This window comes from Rhincodon typus, chromosome 9, assembly GCF_021869965.1.
Source record: "Rhincodon typus isolate 14 chromosome 9, sRhiTyp1.1, whole genome shotgun sequence".
NCBI lineage: Eukaryota > Metazoa > Chordata > Chondrichthyes > Orectolobiformes > Rhincodontidae > Rhincodon > Rhincodon typus.
The window spans coordinates 53,189,039-53,209,372 of record NC_063340.1 but is presented as its reverse complement, the minus strand read 5'-3'; the positions used below and the strand labels follow the sequence as shown (position 1 = coordinate 53,209,372).

The 20,334-nt window shown below is 41.3% G+C and overlaps 1 protein-coding gene across 1 annotated transcript in view; it reads right to left on the bottom strand.

The window, feature by feature from the left end:
* Positions 1-300: 300 nt before the first annotated feature.
* Positions 301-20,334, bottom strand: part of LOC125484066 (spermatogenesis-associated protein 7-like) — a 95,014-nt gene continuing 74,980 nt past the window's right edge. Inside the window, exon 9 of the mRNA XM_048601327.1 lies at positions 301-765. Coding sequence (XP_048457284.1) covers positions 436-765 — 330 coding nt within the window. The 3' untranslated portion in view covers positions 301-435. The remainder of the gene's footprint in view (positions 766-20,334) is intronic.

Sequence of the window (20,334 nt, the reverse complement as noted above, 5' to 3'; positions counted from 1 at the left end):
TGAATTGAAGACGTTTTTAGGATTTTCTTTTGCAGGCTTCATTATGTGGTGCATAATAAGATAATAAAGTTGAAGTTGTCCCTCAATAATAACAAAATCCCAACTTCACTTCCACAATAAAAAGGAAGCTATGTACCTGGAAGAAGAATAATTTTTGTCATTTAATAGAACATTTGGATTATCTTTTCAGAGTAATATGAGTGGAGCAGGAAGTTGCAACATCTACTCAGTACTGGAGATTGATAAATTACAAGTAAGTTTGAAACCTAAAGGATAGAAAAGTGATAATGACAGGTGTCAATGCTTTAAGTAAACTTTACTTCAGAAACTCCTGAAACTGGTGTAAGAACATTACTGGTCACTTAAGTATCTATTATGAACAGTGTGATCTTGATAGGTGAAATGTCCTTGCCACTTTTCTTCAGAATGAATATGTTACTGGAAGTCTTGATCTGTTGTAGAAAGCCGTGTGGCAAGTCTCTTCCTCAAGTTTTCAACGCCATTCTGTTTTTGCCATTTTCTTGGATATATGTTCTCATTTTCAGTCAGGTCTGAGTTCTCTTTTGGTTTCCTCCAATCATGTTTTCCTTTATCATCATCTTTAAATTGGATTGGTTCCTTGTCTGCAGCTCTATGTGTTCTGTCAAATGTTTTGCCAAGAAGCAGAGTTTTCTGTACTGCTGCTGCATTGTATTCAGAGGAGCTAACAGCTAGATCTGTTTGCAACTCATGTCTCAGGTTTTGTAGGATATTTTTCAACTTGTCCTGTAGAGAGGTAAAGAAATGTTTAGTTAGTTTTTACTATTATTTAAAATAGCATGACTGCATGATGAAAACAATATTCCATTAATTTGGGGAAAGGATACTGAAAAGTTTGAAATATCAAGTTAGTTTTGCAAATCAACATTGTTATTTTTCATGGTATTCTACGAATTTAGACCATAAGATGTAGGAGTAGAAGTAGACCATTCAGTCCATCAGGCTTGTTTCACCATGCAATGAGATCATGGCTGCTCTGACAATCCTCAACTTTTCCCTGAATGCTTGATTTCCTTACTGATTAAAAATCTAACTCAGCCTTGAATGTCTTTATTACACAGCCTCTACAACCCTCTGCGGTAAAGAATTCCACAGATTCATTACCTGCTGAGAGAACAAATTCCTCTCATCTCGGTCTTAAATTAGTGACCCCTTATTCTGAGTCAGAAGTCACGTGACAACTGGTGCAGCGCATCTGACAAAGGAGCAGCACTCCGAAAGCTTGTGACCAAATAAATCTGTTAGACTATAAGCTGGTGTTGTGTGATTTCCGACTTTGTCCATCACAGTCCAACACCGGCACCTCCACATCATGGCCACCTTATTCTGAGATCATGTCCTCTGGTCCTATACACTGTGCTGGATTTTATCAACTCCCAAGGTGCTGGAAATGATAAGGAGCCAATTCAGATTGGTCCCCCAGTGTGCGCTGGGAGTGTAGGTCACTCCAAAGAGGCAGCCAGCCAATATTCATACACAAAGACCAATTAGGAAATTAAGACCAATATGTAAAGATCACAGTGGATCAACCCAGTGCTGCATGAGGCTTTGAACCAGGAGCCTTCTGGGAGGGGGATGATTTAATGAAACCAGGACGGGTCTTGGAAAGGGAAGGTAGTCCCTGAAGGTCCAATGATTTTCTCAATGATTACCCCAATATTTCCTCATCTTGCCCTTGGCCTGGGGTCAGAAGATCCCTGCTGTAGGCTCGAGGTCTCCTGCCAGTCTCAGCAGTGACCACTGTTCTCAGTGATGCTGCTGAGTTGCCTCTGATTAAATTGGCAATTCTTGGGAACAGTTGGTTCCAGTGCATAAAACAGCCATGGCTCTTGCAAAGCAGAATCATCCCACCCCACCCTACACTTCTGACTCCAATGGTATAATCTTTGCAAACTCCAATAAATTCCAGCCAATGTTTCTATTAGAATCTTTTCAGTTACGCAATGCTTCCTAACACCACCTCTTCAATTAATAGCTTTATTCTCTTATTTTCGTCATTAGCATCTGTTGTAAACACATTCTTGGTGAGACAAAAGATGTACATAAATCTTAAGCCAGTTTCTGCATGTTATTTTCTACTCAGAAATTCTGCATTCACTGCAGGGAAGCTTCTTTCATTTCCAATAAACATAACATGTTTTCTGTTGGTTTTCAAACAGTTCTATGTAGTTATTTACCAATGCCATGTATCTTGAGAGGTCATTAGTTGTAGTTCCACTATATTGAAAAACTTAATCAAGTTATTGTCGTACTGTTATAAACCCAGCTGACTGAAATACTGGGACAACAAGGTGCAGGGCTGGATGAACACAACAGGCCAAGCAGTATCATAGGAGCAGAGAGGCTGACGTTTCGGGCCTAGACCCTTCATCAGAAATGGGGGTTACTGCAGAAGCCTGATGGTTTATTGTACATAGACTAGACTAGAGAGACAAAGAGAAAACAGAAAAACTGTGTGTTGCCTGTGGCAAATTGGTTAAGTCCTTGAAAGAAAGAGACCAGTTCCTACTATCACTGAAATACTGCACAAGTTGGATACCAGTATGAAACCTGGCTACATGGATAATTTGCTTACTTTTTTATTCATTATCATACGATTAGTCACCAAAACCTATTCACACAAGATTGCAGATATTCTTTAGCAACAGAAGTCATAAGCTTTCTTGGTCTCTTCCGTCCATGTTCCAAATTACTTTATGACCTTTTCAAGAAACTCTTCACAGAACTGAATAAAATCTAAAAAAATACAAAGAACTACAGATGCTGGAAATTAGAGGCACTTGAGCACCTTCCCCATGCTTATACCCATTCCCACACACCAGGCCTTGTTATCACAGTCTGATTTTACACACAACCCATTGTTAGCCACTAATAATCCCCATAAGTAGCTGTTCATTCTCTGAGGCTGACTGTTATCCACTCCCTTGTCTGTTCAACTGTTTTTTTCTCTCTTTGGTCTCTAACTCCACCCATCGTTTACTTATTACGTCCTCCTCCACCCTATCTTTTGCATTAAAAAAAACATTTTCATAGCTACCATCAGTTCTGAAGGAGGACCACTGGACCCGAAATGTTAACTCCAATCCCTCTCCACAGATGCTACTAGACTTGCTGAGTTTTTCTAGCAATTTCTTTTTTTGTTACCATATAAAATCCATCTGCTTCTAATTTAAAGTTCAAATGCCAAATGATAATTATATATTATACACCTTTTATCACAATACCAGTAAGTAAAAATAGCACAAAATACCTTGATAATATGTCCAATAGTCATTTGGCATTATGTTACAAAATGTTCTATAAAGGTCTTCGAACTGGCTATACCATTTAATTAGTGCAAGCAAAGATCTTTGTTTCTAAAAGCATTTCAGAATGATTCACAATATAAGAAAGAAGCTCCATTAGACTATTATTACACCACATAATTTCTTCATAAATGAAGCACCGACTTACTTTAATGCATTCTGATTTTCTTCATCCTTTATATAATAATTGTTTTCTTAGAAGAGAGAACACATTGCCATATTTTAATTCCTGATTAGTGTTACATTAACTTTATAAACTGAGTTTGAAATATAAGTTTTGATTCTAAAATCAAAGCCCTTTATCAGAATCTAAAGATTTCTATATCCGATAGACATTGGAGTGCAGGTTCATAGTTTTTTGAAAGTGAAGTCCCAGGTAGACAGGATTGTGAAGAAGGTGTTTGGTATGCTTGCCTTTATTGGTTAGTGCATTGAACATAGGGGTTGGGAGCTCATGTTGTGGCATTACAGGACATTGGTTAGGCCACTTTTGGAATACTGCATTCAATTCTGGTCTCCCTGCTATAGGAAGGATGTTGTGAAACTTGAAAGGGTTCAGAAACGATTTACAAGGATGTTGCCAGGTAGGAGGGTTTGAGCGAAAGGGAGAGGCTGAATAAACTGGGACTACATTTTCTGGAGCATTGGAAGCTGAGGGGTGAACTTATAGAAGTTTATAAAATCATGAGAGGCATAGATAGCCAAGGTCTTTTCCCTAGGGTAGGGGACTCTAAAACTAGACAGCATAGGTTTAAGGTGAGAGGGGAAAGATTTAAAAGGGACCTACGGGGTAACTTTTTCATGCAGAGGGTGGTGCGTGTATGGAATGAACTGCCAGAAAAAGTGGTAGAGACGGGTACAATTATAACATTTAAAAGGCATCTAGATGGGTGTATGAATAGAAAGGGTTTAAAAGGATATGGGCCAAATGCTGGCAAATGGGACTAGATTTATTTAGGATATCTCGTTGACATGGACGAGTTGGACCGAAGGGTCTGTTTCCACGTTGTGTAGCTCTATGACTTTATGACTCTATAATTGCTGGAAAGGGAGGTCGAATCCCTATGATAATTAAAAGTGAAACACAAACCCCTAACCTGTTACAGTGGGAGTAGAGGTCCCCTTCTAATAACTAAACCCAAAATGCCCAGAGAAGCTTGCCTCCCCTCCTAATCTGCTAAACTGTTATGGAGAAGAGGAGGTTAAATGAAAGAAAATCCCTGATATTCACTTTATAAGTAACAAGTAACAATTTATTTATTTAACCCTAAAAGTGAACAAATTAACAGAAATACTAACAAACCAAACAATTCCCCCTTAACTGCTAACTATTCCCTTGCTGATCTAAATTCTACAAGCACACTGTTCCAATAAACACAAGTCCCACATATATAAGAAAATAAATTAAAACTTGGTCTCTCATGCCTTTCTTCTACTGTTCTCAAGTCATAAACACCTTTCTTCCGCTGATCTGGCTGTCAGGGATGTTTTCTCTGTGAGGTCTTCTGTGAGGACTCTTAGCTGGGAGTGCCATGGTAGCTTTTATGGATAGATGGTTCTTTCTTAGAGAGCTTAGTGAATCCTTGAGAGAGCTAGATGCTTATTTCTCAGATGGTGGTTCGGTCTCACACCGATTTTCAAAAACCTTCTCCTTATATACCTTGAATGACATATCAAATTTTCTTAGAATAGCATTGGCCCGAGGTTGTTAAAACCATCTGATTTAAATTCAATTGGCTTTCAATCACTAAGTGCTTGGTTTAAATTAATTGGCTAATTCCAGCTAGTTGCCGAAACATCAAAACAAGCCTGAGGTTTCCAGTCACACTACAAATTGATACATGTTTCAATTTCAGAACTGGTTGTCCATCTTCAGCTACATACAGATACATTTGTTTCCTGTATAAATCTCTGAGCCTAGAAAAGTACTTTACCTCTTAAAGGAACCATGCACTCTTCTCCCTTTTTTTTGACAAATTCTAGCTTCCTGCCTTGCAATTAATGATTACTGTACACAACTTCGTAACAATGATTCAACAGGCATATTGAGATTTGTTTCTTTGTAAGGGTAAATTGTGACATTTAATTAGTTACTGAACACGAAATCAGTTGCTCTGCCAATCAGAGTACTGACTGACACACCCAAATTGTCATGTTATGAAAAGCGCAGAACCAGTACTTAGTTACAAATTTTACTTCTTGGTATACATTCTAACAAACGTAATGAAGCATTGCTCATTGGCAATGTTTGTGCCTCAGCGTGGCTTTGCTGCATAACTGCCAAAGTAGAAGTGGTGTGCACTATGGCCTTTGAAAGATGGTGCGGGCATTAGAGATGAAGGTGTTATGGCACATATCCAGTGAGTATTGAGTTGTGGTGGGAAATCCTTCAGGCCTCAAGAATCTGTCCAAAAAATTTGACATAACTTCCACTTAGCCAAAACAACATAAGACTCAACACTTTTTGTTAGATATGAAGTCGGCTTACCAAGGCACAAACCAATTTTTCTATTTCCTTCTTCTAGACTTGTCTGAGGAGGAAACAGTATCTAATAAGTCAGACTGTGCAGCATCATTTGCCATATGAACTCAGCTCTAATTTTAGATAAATCAATCCTAGTGGATTTACAGGATGAACCAGAAGGGTGTAAACGTGACACTAGTAAGCAGAATTGGACAGATGGTAGCTCTTGATGTTGAGTAGACAGCTGTCAGGATCAACTGCCTGAGTACACTCAGCCCACGCTGTGGCTTGTAGCACATGCCCCAACTGATCTTGGTGCCTTTCTATTGGGGACAGGACCAACAGCATTAGTCTAAATGGAGTAATGGTCCAGAACACCAAAATGTCCCCCATACATATGTAGACAAGGTAATCAAGCTGGGATGAGGATGCTGGAGAGGCTGAGGGTAAGGGGGAATCACAGAACAGCAAACTGGGGCTGTTGAAGAGAAGCTTCCCCTCCACAGCACTGTCTGCGGATTAGGTCTCCTCTGTTGTCGCTCTTTTGCCACACTGACTCAGCTCTCTCCAGCACCCAGCTGGGGAAGGGTTCTTCCTGCTACTGCAGTGATCCATCCACTCATCCAAACTCCAAAATGGCTGATCAAATGTCCGGAGGCAAACACACAGATTGAGCCAATGACAAAAGCTGGCCGCAGCATTGTTTTTCTGCTTGAGATGCTTGTTGCTCCACCTAGTGGTGACATTCACAATAGATGCACCTACTCCAAATCCAATTCCCACAGAGCTTGCCTGGTGCAGTTTTAGCGAATGGAGCTCTTAATCCAATGGTCTTTGTCTCAAACCCTATGTTAAATGAAGACTTTTTCTTTAATCCTCTCAAATTTTGGTGAATAATGGTGAATAAATGCCTTTGTCACAGATGGAAGAATTATAAACTGTCACCAAGGGTTTCAGGGATAGCCCCATTATCAATGCATTCATTTATAGAAAGTAGCAAATGTTCAGAATTAATGCAAATTGAGTCAGACATAATTTTGATGCTTTTCAAGGATTTTTGGTAGCATCTACAAAAAGTCATGTTAAACACACATCACTCAATGCATTTCTGATGAGAATTGTAATAATAAAGACTGGCAAAATATTTTTGGAATAGAACAGTCATTCCTGACATGATTCTGTTTTAATTTACTCCCTAATAACAGTTTTTGGTTTACATCTCAAAACTTAATTTAGGCTGTCTGTCTATTTGCAAATGAGTTATAAGACACCAGCTGCACATAAAAGCATCTCTTAAGTATTGTGCCCGGCATTGCCTCTGAGCATTTTCAGGAAGTGTTCCTCCTGGTGTTGCAGTACAAATAAACACACCGATTAGGATAAGGAGACACAGGCTCAAAATTGAAAACTGATGTTAGGATACTTTTACACAAGTGGAGTTCACACATGGCATAGACTTACTTATAGATTACTGGAGTTAAGAATTCTGGAAAAATTTAAGATGCTGCACTGAGGAAATGCAGGACCTTTCTGGATGGATTAACTAAGAATTTGCTCCCTCACTGGCAATTATCAAGTGATAAGGATTGGAAATGTGACTGCTTTCTGTCAAACAATGACATTTTTAGAGTATGATTGAATACAGATATTGGGTTCTGCAGCTACACCTGTGCTAAGGATTTATAGAGGATGAATAAGTACCTTTGGACTTGAAATGTTAATTCAGATTCTCTGTCTACAGATGCTGCTAAGGCTGTTGAATTTCTTAAACACTTAGTGTCTATATTTAAGATTTCCAGCATCTGCAGTATTTCGCTCTTATTTATAGTGTATGAAGGTGACATGCTCCTGCTTTCATTCTCTTGGCTGATTTTGCAAGAAGCTTAGAATGAAGATGATCCATGAAATCTTGTGATTTTGACACCTATACCATGGGGCAAAGCGAACAGGCAATCCCCAAAAGCTAGCTCAGTTGGACTATGGCTTGAACCTGCATATCTAGTATAAACCCATAAAAATGTAACAAAGTCAGCCTTATTGGAAAATGTCAGTAATTCTTGCCCAATTGCTTCCAGCATCAGCAGTATAGGAGTACAGCAAGAGGAATAGTGATACAATATACAACTAGGTAAATAATGGGCATGGAAGTAAAGTGACAGGCTCCCAGGCAATTCTCCCAGAACAAGAAAGCCTTGAAGTGGTTCTTTGCTCTTCTCCAATATTCTGTGGGTGGCACTCCTGTTGGCAATTCCTTGGGGCATATTTGAGACCAAATGTTTGTTTATATAACTTTTGTTCTTCTTTGTTTGTTAGGTCTAAAAGCAGTAAAAAAAATTGTTTAGTTCTGTTCATTGGGAGTTGGGATTAATATATCAACGTGCCTTTATATATAGTAGCATATTTAATACTGGGGGCCTTTCAGAGTCAAACTCCTTAAAATATGGAACATAAGGTAGAGCAAGAAATGCTACAATGTCTAAGCAATCTCTTAAGGAGTAAATCCTCTGCAATCACAAAATCACAAATTGCAAATTTGCCTGTCTATGCCAAAAAATAAGTAACAACAAAGATCAACATCTTCAGGCAATAATCGTGCAACTGCAATTTTTAAACTATTTTAAAACAAGCTCTGCACTCACAAATTTCAACATTCGCTGGGGTTCTCAGGAACGGAACTCTTGCAGATACGGTGGAATGACTACATCTTAAAGGAGGGTAACGATGGTAGGATGAGTGTTTTCTTGTACTGCTTACATTGCTGAAGGCACAGGAAATAATGATGGGCATGGAGAAATGGGAAATTCACATTTTGAAGAATGGAGAGTAGAATGTACCAGAGTAATAGAAATTGGAGGAAAGTTAGCAAAGCTATGAACAGATTTAATTAGGTTCATTTGAGATGTAAAGGTAGAATCTAATTTAGTTTATACAAGGTAGCAGCAGAAGTTTTGCCATGCTTAAACTTACAATGATTAGATGACAGTTGATTGGACAGGAGAGTGGCGGAACAGTTCAGCGTAGGGATGAGAAGGCATAAATGAATATTTCAGCAACAGGTGGGATAGGTGGGAACAAAGGCAGATGATGTTACAGAGTAGAAATTTAGTGGTCATTTGGTCGAGAGGTTACGGGGTCAGATGTTCAGCTCAAGATCTGAGAGGATGATGAGGTACTGGTCATTCTTCTTTAGCTTGGCTTCACTAGGGAAGGGGGTTGAATTGGTGGCAATGTAATTTAGTTTATGGGAGGGCCCAAGACGATGCCTTTAGCCTTCCTAATGCTTAACAGAAAGAAATTACAGCTCATCTAATACTAGGTATCAGACAGCTTGACAACACTAAAACAATGGAGGAGTTGAGGATGATGATGTGTAGGTGAGAATAATTACAGGAACAAGAATAGATTTTAGGAGCACTCTGGAGTTAATACAGCAGGGTGGGGAAGAGAACACAGTGTTATAGATGCTCTCGCTAAGATCATATAGGTGGTAGTGAAACCAGGTGAGGGCAATTTTATTGAGCTGGGCAATGAAGGGAAGGCATTGGAAAACAATGGTGTGGTTTACTGGATCAAAATCTGCAGAAAGGGCAAAGTCAAAACGGAGACACAATTCATTACAGTCACAATCATAGAGGATTTCACTCATGACTGATTTAAGCATAGCTGATCTGGCATTCTGGTTGTGGAGATTTAAGCATTAATTTATGGGGCAAAGGCAGGAAATGGAAAGAGATAGCAGTGGCAGAGGTATGGTATGTTGAACGCGTCCTTCTGTGCAGCATTTTTTGTGATTCAATAATAAATCAGATATTAAAAAACAGCAGGTCTATTACAAAGAGCAGGTCAATTATAGTTATGCCATCTTTCTAAAACTGATCTCCAATATTTAAAAACAACTGCATTGCCAATGTTAGTGTTCTACCTGAAGTGAACTTGCTGCTTAGCTTATTTTATATTTTAGTGAAATTCATCAATTTTAAGTAGGCAATTCAAATGTAGTCTTCATTGGAAAAGTCATCCACTGTAGCTCCCCAATAAAGTACTTCATGCCTCAAAATCAAGTCTGTCCATTTCTAAAATTAACTTCTGCAAATTATATTGTGTAATTTATACAATATGATTATACCCTGTTGATCATAGTATGATTTGCAGTAATAAATGGCAATAGGATCATTAAATCAGTTGTTTTGTTAGCGTAGAAGTCAAATATTCCATCATAAATCATAAAAAATCAAGCATTTATTTTTAAAACCTGCTGTTTCAATTGTGCATTAAAACTTTAACATGACCCAAATGCCAAAATTCAGACAAGTGGATAGTTAATGTACAGGTTATTTACCAACTTGGAATTTAACACTATGCTTACTGTATCTGATCCAAACCTGCAGGATATGACAGTCAGATGAAGTGCCTGCACAAAGCAGGTTGGAACCTTGCAAACATAAATACGAGTGTCAATGCTCAATGATATAATCAATCCCTGATAGCATTTTTAACTGAGGCCAGTCAAGGCAAGCCATTTCCTGCCATGTGAACTCATGAGTTGAGGAGCTGGACACAGAGGAGGCCTATATTGGTAAAACAACTTATCTTTCGTGTGAAACTTGGAGGAACAAGAATAGTCTTCTTTAGTCTTATTTTGCTTGAGTTTCTCCTCCTCTTTGATGAGATACCTCAATCTCTCTTGTTGTGATGTATCTGTTTACCTGTGAAATGGCTGGCAGGATAGTTCACATCCACCTTCTAGTCACCTCACACTTTCTGTTATCTGACTGATTCCTGTTCCTGTTAATCTTGGGGCATTAGTGCCTTTCTTTTATTCAATGAGTACATATTTGAAAGGAGTCTCAAGAATAATGCTTAACGTCCATTAACATTTTCCATTAACAATCATTAAAGATGGAAGCAGCTTTTGAGATCCCAGATCAACTAAGCTGACTTCAATGTGAAAACTAAGATTTCCTACAATAAATTGGGCAACAGATTAATAGATAACTTGAAAGGAGGTCAAAGAGGAGTTTAAAACGATACAGAACAAGTTAATACCCTAAGAGTTCCACTTGCCAAAAGGCAGGCATAGATGACTAATTTGTAAGCAACCACACAAAATGAAAAGAAAAAGCACACAGAAATGCAGAATATGGCAGACTTTGGCAATTAAGAAGGATACAAAGAGCTGCCAAAAACAGACACCAAGCCTGAATCCTACATTTTTGGCTAAGTCTGAGATGCATCGAGTTTTTAGGAGGGCTTCTTGCTGCAACGACTAATGAGTTTTCTTGTTCTAGCTTACAAAGCTTGCCTCATTAATTCCCTGTTATGTCACTATGGTGTCTCCCATGGCTCAATTTTTGTCTCAACTTACCATGGTCCCTGTTTGGAACAACTCACCACTCAGTGGATATCTGCTGAAACAGCACCATCCTTTGCATCTGTGTGATGTTTAAAAGCTTGTTGTGCATCCAGACAAGCACTGTCAATCGAAAGGTGCCTCGTATTTGCCCTAGACATGGCAGACAGGAGGAAATTGGTGCTCCACTTTGTGGGCGGATCCTGGAGATCCTGCTTTTCCCCCAGGACCAGCAGTGTAGGTCAGAACACTAGACCATGCCAGCCTGGTTCAAAGTTACCAACCGGGTTAAAGCAGTTTCAACCATCTGAAGGATTGCCTGGCATGGTACAAAGAAGGCCAATGTCCTTCACTCTGCCAGGGTAAGTGCCACCATCTTTTCTCTGATATCTCAGCCTTCATCTCTGCTACTGCACCCACCTCCCACCAAGGCTCAAACTCTCCCACTCACATTATTGCCTGCAACATCTTCTCCTCTTGCTCTCACCCAAACGAAGCCCCAATGTCACTCACCCTGCATGCCCTTTACTCTGCCCACTCACTTATTCATGGCACGTCCCTGCCTGCATCAATAGGAACATCTAGCCAATCACTTTCATCTCTCTTAATACCTGCCTGTCTCTCAGTCCAGAAGGAAAGCAGCCAACAACAGGCCAGTAAGAGTCAAGACAGGTTGTGTGCTGCCCATCATTCAGCATCTCCACACTTATGAGGTGAGGATCCTGACTTTGGCTGCCCTAAGCAGGCTGTGGACCAGCATCCGAGGCTGCCCTCAACTTACTTTACTGGGACCCACTGAGCAAAGGCCATCCTCCTTGATTTGACTGAGACCTTTTGACAACCATGATAAACTTCCTGGCTTTGCGTCTGTGCTAAACTACACAGTAAGATAGCAATAGTTAAAGCTTGGCATCTCTGGCAGACAGAGCAAAGTACAGAAAGGAAAGGCAAGGAAATGAATGCTGTGAGCATCCAGGTAGGCTCAGAGTGAGTTAGTGCTATGACAGTAAATGAACAGCCCGATGATGCAGCCATTGATTCTGGGTGCATGTCCCTGAGCACAAAGTATCCTTGCTGCAGCATTACAATCATAGTTCGGCACAGCCTTCAATCAGCAGAAACATCCTGTAAGTAGGTCTTTGATGTGCAATGAAGGTTCTTAGTGGCTGGCACATATCAGATGCCAATCTTTGCAGATGTGGGATGAATGTGCCTGGTACCCATGGAATTTGCCCTAAAATGCCCTATAAGATTCCACCCCAACAGTCATAAAAAGAGTACATGAAAGAAACTTGCAAACGCAATCAAAATCAACAAAAAAGATTTTGTAATTATGTTAAGAAATAAAGAGTGTGCAAGAGCAATCTGTCCTCTTTTCCACTGCTATCAGGATATGGCGAAAATGTTGTGTAAATACTTTCCAATAGTATTTCTGGTAGAGGGAGAGTTCAGAATGCCAGACATCTCAAGGAAGCCAATATTAAACAAGAGATAAACACTCAACAAAACTAACATAAGCAATAAAACAGTGGCATTGAAGCTAATGGGCTGAATTCCTCCCCTATCCCCCCCTCCCCACCCAATATTTTGTATAACTGTCGATTCTGGGGAGTTTCATGGACAGTTTCTCTAATGGGCTGTGGTGACATGTCTCATGAAAACTTCTTTTGCTCACCTCATTAATTATACATTCATGCTCCACGGTGCTCTACTCATTGAATCACGCACTCTCAGAAACAGAAATGCTTGCTGCTGATGGGACCTTACAGTGTAGAGGCTGTGGGCACCATATGTAAACCCATTTTATGCACTATTTCAAGTGCTGCAGCATGGCCATTCCAAATGTGGAGGTCCTTGTGGATGGAGTAATTGATAGCACAGCTGCTCTCTTCCCTCAATACTGCCAACAGACACTTTGGCACCAAACCCCGCTAGTCTGGTTAGGGATAGTCTCCCAGATGAGTGGTGTTTCTTCGCTCAGAAGGAATGTGCAGCAGTGATGTAATCACCCAGTCACCCAACTCAGATCTTTTGGAAGAGAGTATCAGTTCGGTATTGCCTGGCCTGTTGTGCCAAATGTAACATTGCTCTATCATGGTGAAAGTGATGTTTCTCCCATTTAACGTCTTCATCTTTCTCCTCAGAAGACTGCTACTGCTCTCCCAGCTCCTCAGCGTCCGTGTCATCTGCTCTTTGCCTGCTCCAGTTGTGCAGAGTACAGCATATCAGGATTATACAGCACTCTCTATCTGTAGTGAATTGCAGCTTGATCAATCCCAGCATTGGAACCTCATTTTGAGGATCCCTATTGTTTGTTCCAAAAGTCCTGGTGGAAGAGTGACCTGCATTGTACCTGCATTCTTCTAGCCACAGGTTCCTTAAAGAAGACATCAGATTGGAGAGGACAGTCCTTGTCTCCCAGCAGTCCTTCTTCTCTGGCATTTGGCCCTTGGAATGAGGCAGGAACTTATGAGTTAGCAAGAGTGCAGACATCATGGCTACTTCCAGGATATCTGGCACAGATTTCTAAGGTGTAATAGCAAAGATTACCAATGAATTGGTCATTGATTGATTGGAACTCTTTTCTATTAATTAATTCAGCCACATTATAAAATGTGTGCCCAGTCTGTACCACCCTGCACCTGGGGAAGTCAGAGGATGTTGTAAAATCCCACTGCCTGGGCTGCAGCACTGATCTCGACACAGGGAAAGGAAATGAAGGGGTAAGGTCTTGCACAAATAACACATGTAACGTCCTTACTACATTTGTATGTTGAGGATTGGCAGATTGCACACAGGCCCCAAGGTGATGCCTGGAATGAGCCAGTCACATAACAATCAAGTGCTGATGTTACCTTGAGAGTCACTGGGATGAGTTGGCCACTCACTCCTTCAGACAACAAGTCCTGCTCGAGTAGATGGTACAGTTCTGGTAAAGTGTCCTGGGCCATCCTCACTCTGTGCCTGCACTAGGCTTTGGTCATTCAGTGGAAATGATAGTACACCCATTACATTCAGGCCCTTCTAAACCTCCTCCGCATCCTGGGGGTTTAATTTGGCTGTGGCTTCCTCACGTCCAGGGTGTACAGCATTTGCTAGAGGCACGTCAATGGTGTACAGCATCTGCTAGAAGTACCTGTTGGTCCTGGGCTTGATGACACCTTTATATTGCCTCAATTTGTCCACACTGTCATCCTCTGACTGTGACAATGATGATAGCAGCCGTTGTTGCTGGATCCATTCGGGATGGATGCATGAAAATGTGTGGAAAATGTCAAAAACATAATACCGAATGAGTGATGTGATTCCTGAGAAGTCATAGCAAACACAAATGAGGCTCTAATGTAGGTTGTGATACAATAGGACATAGAGGCCTCCCTAAAGGAGAACCATGAAATGCCTCAAAAGTAGACCCCTGAGATTTCACACCTTATACCGATGCATACATCACAAGCTCTGTTGTGCAAATACAATGGGATATTGTAGGAGCACTACCAGTTTGCAAATCTCCCCACCTCACTCCCACATCAGCTATGAAATGCAACATTGAATACAAGGGTCCATATTATAAAACATGCTTTGAGCTCATTGTAAGAGGAAAGCAGTGCAGCTATGGGACCTTTAGAATATGTTGGAGAACTCACAAACATATGTGGCAATTTTTACGTCAGTTGTGATCACTTTTGCTTCACAAAGGTTAGTTGGAATAATTTGTGACATTGCCTTGACTGTTTGTGACCAAGGTTTGTAACATATATGGTTGGTCAATCCATGAACCGCATAGGAAGAGTGATTTGATGCCATATGTGTGTCATTATTGAATCTATTGATGCTTGACTAATATAACCGTCCTGAAAACCACCTTAATCATCCATAAGTGCAAACCAACCCTGCACACAAATCAAAACAAACTTAATCCACCCACCATGAGTGTGCTGACAACCACTCTTTATCCTCATTGCGCAGTTAAGATTTGGTGGAAGATGGAATAGCATTCAGTTCATGATTCTCTGAGTGAATTACACGTTCTGCTTGAAAGTCAAGATTCAACCCCAACTTTTCATGTATTCTTTTGTTTAGCTGTCCCAGTCAACCCAATTAGCTTTGAGGCTCCCCATGTTCCAAACTAACCTTTTGGTTTCACTAAACAAAAAAAAACAAACAACCACGATTGCTGGAAATCAGAATCAAAAACATAAATTGCTGGGAAAACTCAGCAGGTCTGGCAGCATCTGCATAGGGAGCTAGCACAGTTAATATTTTGGGTTCAGTGACGCTTCTTCCGAATGATTTAACAACTAATATCTCCACTTTATTTCCGCTTTAGTCCCGAGCCTACTGAGTCTCATACTCATACTCACAACACACTGACCCCCCCACCCCCCACCCGTTGAAACCAGATGGAGGTGATTTGCAAAAACCCTCATTCCCACCACATCCCATACCCTCCCATGCTTTAAAAGATCCCACTCTTATTTTCGGAGTTGGCCCCTTCTCAGTCATTACCCTCCTTATTCCCAGTGTAATGGCCCCAAAACCACACCTGAGTTTCCCACTTTCCCCAGCTCAGCTTAAAACAATATTGATAAGCCCCTTGATTTCTACTGCCCAAATAACCCAGCACTGACCATGATCGATCCCCAAGACTGACAGGTGACAAAAGGCCTGACTGAGAGCAGACCAGACCCTGACTGATGTCTCTACAGCTCCCCAACTGACTGATCTATTCTTTCCGTCTGGTTGATCTGACCTGCAAGGCTGACGGTGGCCCAATCCTCAGATTGGAAGGACATGGAATCCTGGACCCTGGTCACACCAAGTGCTTAACTGACTATGGCCAACTCCCTGGACTGAGATCAGATGATGCCCTTAATTGAGCATGGCAGCATTCCCCAATTGATCATACTCCCTCTTCAGTCAACTATGAACTACTCGACACAGTGAAGGTCCAAAAAAACTTGAATACTAAAATGTTCTGAACCGGTACAAAATGTCATGAAATGCTAGCCTTTATATTTAGGGGACTAGAATCCAAACATTTGCCCTGTTTCAGCTGGAGAAAAGCCCTGGTTTGACCAGATCTGGAGTAATGTGAACATTTCTGGGCACCATACTTTTGGAAAGATACATCGATCTTGAAAAGAGTACAGCATTGCTTACCAAAATAATATTTATACTCCAAGAATCAAATTACTATATCACAAACAAAAATTACACAAATGTAGGGTCGTACACCTGAGAATGTAGGAAATTTTAGCTATTTGATTGAAATTTTCATGTTTTTAAGGAGAAAGAGTAAATTGGAAAAAGCTATTTCTGATAGTTGGGGAGCCAAAGAAAATGAAGCAGAGTATAAAATGTGGAGAACATCTTTCAGGAATGAAACTGGGAAACACTTCTGCACACAAAGGGCAACATTTTATGTCAGTGATGGGGATCCTGCCAGCCAAGTGGAGAGGCAGCAAGAGCCCATGTTGCCTGACTTTGGGATGATGAACTGAATTAAGTGTCCATCAAGCACTTGACTAAACAGTGGTAAACCTTCCCTGAGATGAAGGCCATTGTTATCAAGGAGAGCTGGCCAACAGAGGCTGGGTGCTATAGATTGTTCACCAGTGCCACCAACGAAGCAGTGCCTACGGCCAGTAATGCATCCGCCAGAGTCATTCATTTGTTACTTTTCACTTTCTGAAATAAAATTTCTTTTACTATAAGCCAATAAAAGTGTTAAACATCCAGGTCCTTTAAAATATCAATAGCTGAAACCAAAAGTGATTGAAACCTCAATATTGTATAAACAAACATTATGAATTTAACAGATGAGATCAGCAACCCAAAGTATCAAGCAAGGAATGCTTTCCCCTGTAACTCAGGTATTTGAACAAAGTAATGGACTTTTAGGATCTCAACCAAATCACATTATGTATTCTTGGCCTGGGGGAGGTGGTGTGGCAGAATAATTCACAGGGATTGGATGGGAGGGGCAATACTTGGCATGGAGGCATGAGGAGCCATGGGTGTTGAGTTGGGGTCATGGCTAGGCATTGATGGCATTGGTTGCAAATCCAATGTCTCTCTTCTGATTGGCCTTATCAGTAGTGAAGTGGATTTAAAGGGCAAATTTGGCATTGACAGATGACTTATGCATAATAGATTGTGAGATTCTCCAGATCTCTGGAAGGAGCTGCATGAGAACAATTTCAGAGCCATGGTGACCTTGACTGCCAATGACAGTGTGTGTCTACTGAGTCCACTTGGCAGAAAGTCTCCTTCCAGGAGTCTGCAAATGTCAGCAATGACATTTAAACTTACAATTCAAAAGGTACACTCTTGATGATTGAGATGCTGTGTGTTCTACAGGATACTCAAAGGATAACTGACATAAAAAAAAACTTTGTCTATCAGGATATAAAGGACCGTTACTGGGAGGAGCTAACCATCTGGTGTAGTGGTGTTGAAAGACAAATTCAGTGCTTAGTGCCACATAGCTAACAGTGATGTGCTCTATTAAGTCAAGCTTGATATCTGCGAGATGGTTCCAGTTACAGGATTCCCAACCTCATTCTTGACTTTCTGATCTTTCAAATGTGATATAAGTAGCTATTAAGTACTATGTAATAAACCTGGTCGGTATCGGCTCATCCCTTCACTCTGAGACTGTGCCCTCAGGTCCTAGTCTCTCCCACCAGTGGAAACATCTTCTCCACTACTGCCTTACAGCTCCAGGGACTCGGGTTCGATTCCAGCTTTGGGCGACTGTCTGTGTAGAGTTTGCACATTCTCCCCGTGTCTGCGTGGGTTTCCTCTGGGTTCCCCGGTTTCCTCCCACAGTCCAAAGATGTGCAGGTTAGGTGGATTGGCCATGCTAAATTGCCTGTAGTGTTCAGAAATGTGTAGATTAAGTGGGTTACAAGGGGACAGGTCTGGGTGGGATGCTCTGAGGTTTGGTGTGGACTTGTTGGGCCGAAGGGCCTGTTTCCACACTGTAGGGATTCTATGATATCCACTTTGCAGACCTCTCAGTATTATGTAAGTTTCAGTGTGATCCCAGTCATCCTTCTAAACTTCATGCAGTACAGACCTACAGTCTTTGACTGTTCCTCATATGACAAGCCCTTCATCCCCAGAATCATTCTGGTGAACTTCTTCTGGAACCCTTCCAAGGCCAACACATCCTTCCTTAGATACAGTGTCCAAAACTGCTTACATTATTCCAAATGCTGTCTGACCAGAGCCTTACACAGCCTCTGCAGTACTTCTCTGCTGTAGGCCTCTTGAAATGAATGTTAACATTACATTTACCTTCTTAACTGCCAAGTGAACTTGCATGTTAAGCATAAGAGAATTCTGAGCTAAGACTCCTATGTCCCCTTGTGCTTCAAATTTCCAAAGCCTTTCCCCATTTAGAAAATAATCTGTCCCTCTATTCTTCCTACCAAAGAGCGTAACCTCACATTTTCTCAGATTTTATTCCATCTGCCACATCTTTCCCCATTCTCCCAGCCTGTCCTGCTGCAGCCTCCCTGCTTTCTCAACATTACCTGCCCCTCCACCTATCTTTGTGTTATCTGCAAGCTTAGCAACAATGCCCTCAGTTCCTTCCTCCAGATCATTAATGTATAACGTGAATAGTTGTAGTCCTAAAACTGACCCCTGTGGAAATCCACTAGTCACCAGCTGCTATCCTTGCATGGCATGGTAGCTCAGTGCTTAGCACTGCTGCCTCATGATACCAGGGACCTGGGTTCAATTCCACCCTTGGGTGACTGTGTGGAGTTTGCACATTTTCCCCATGTCTGCTCAGGTTTTATCTGGGTGCTCTGGTTTCCTCCCACAGTCTAAAGATGTGCAGGATAGTTGGACTGGCCATGCTAAATTGCCCATAGTTTCCAGGGATGTGTTGGTCAGGTAGATTGACATGGGAAATGTAGGGTTACCGGGATTGGGGGGGGTTTGGGTGGGATGCTCTGCAGAGGTTTGGTGTAAGCTTAATGGGCTGAATGGCCTACTTCCACATTGTAGTGATTCTATGATCCTGAAAAAGACCCTTTTATCCCTACTCTCTACCTTCTCCTAGTCAGCCAATCCTTTATCCATGTCAGTACCTTTCCCTGAACAATATGGACTCTTAACCCGTTTAGCAGCCTCCATTGCGGCACCTTGTCAAAGGCTTCTGGAAATCCAAACGGGTCATGTCCATTGCTTGTCCTTTATCTGACTTGCTGTTTAACCCCAGCCACCAAGGTCTAACTGGCCTATAGATGTTTGTCTTCTGCTTCCCTCCCTTCTTACACAAGAGGTGTTATGTTAGTCATGTTCCAGTCCCTGGGATCCTCTCTGACTCCAGTGATACCAGAAAGATTACCACTGATGCCTCCACAATCTCCTCAGCTATCTCTTCAGAACTCTACAGTGTGGTTCATCTTGTCTGGGTGATTTATCCAACTTCAACCTTCCAGCTTCCCTGGCACCTTCTCTTTAGTGATTGCCACTACACTCATTTTCTGCCTCATTTTCCAGCTGTGCAATGTCCACCCTTGCCTCTCTCTTACCTTTTAGATATCTAAAAAAACTTGTGACCTTCTTTCATATTACTAGCTAGCTCACTCTCATATTTCATCCTCTCCCATCCCACTTATTGCTTTTTATAGTTATCCTCTGCTGGTTTTTAAAGGTTTCCGATTAATCTTCACCACATTGTAGGCTTTTTCTTTTGCTTTTATGCTGTCCCTTGACTTCCCTTGAGAACTTTGGTGCCTCACCCTCCCTTTAGTATGTTTCTTCGTCATTGGGATGAATTTCTGCTGTGCCTCCTGAATTACCCCAGAAACTCCTGCCATTGTTGCTCCAAAAAATTCCCTGCTAGGCTGCCTTCCCAATCAACTCTAGCCAATTCCTCTCTCATGCCTCTGTAGTTACCTTTACTCGACTGTAATACTGTTACATCTGCTTCAATCTTCTCCCATTCAAACTGCAGGGTGAATTCTCTCATATTATGGTCACTGCCTCCCAGGGGCTCCTTCACCCTAAGCTCTCTGATCAGTCTGCCTCATTACACATGCTTGCCATTTATCTTGGGCTCTTGTGCCAGCCTGAATCAGCAAAAAGCCAGACTAATATAATCAAATAATAGAACAGGCTGGAGGAGCTAGATGGCCTATTCTTGTTCCTACATT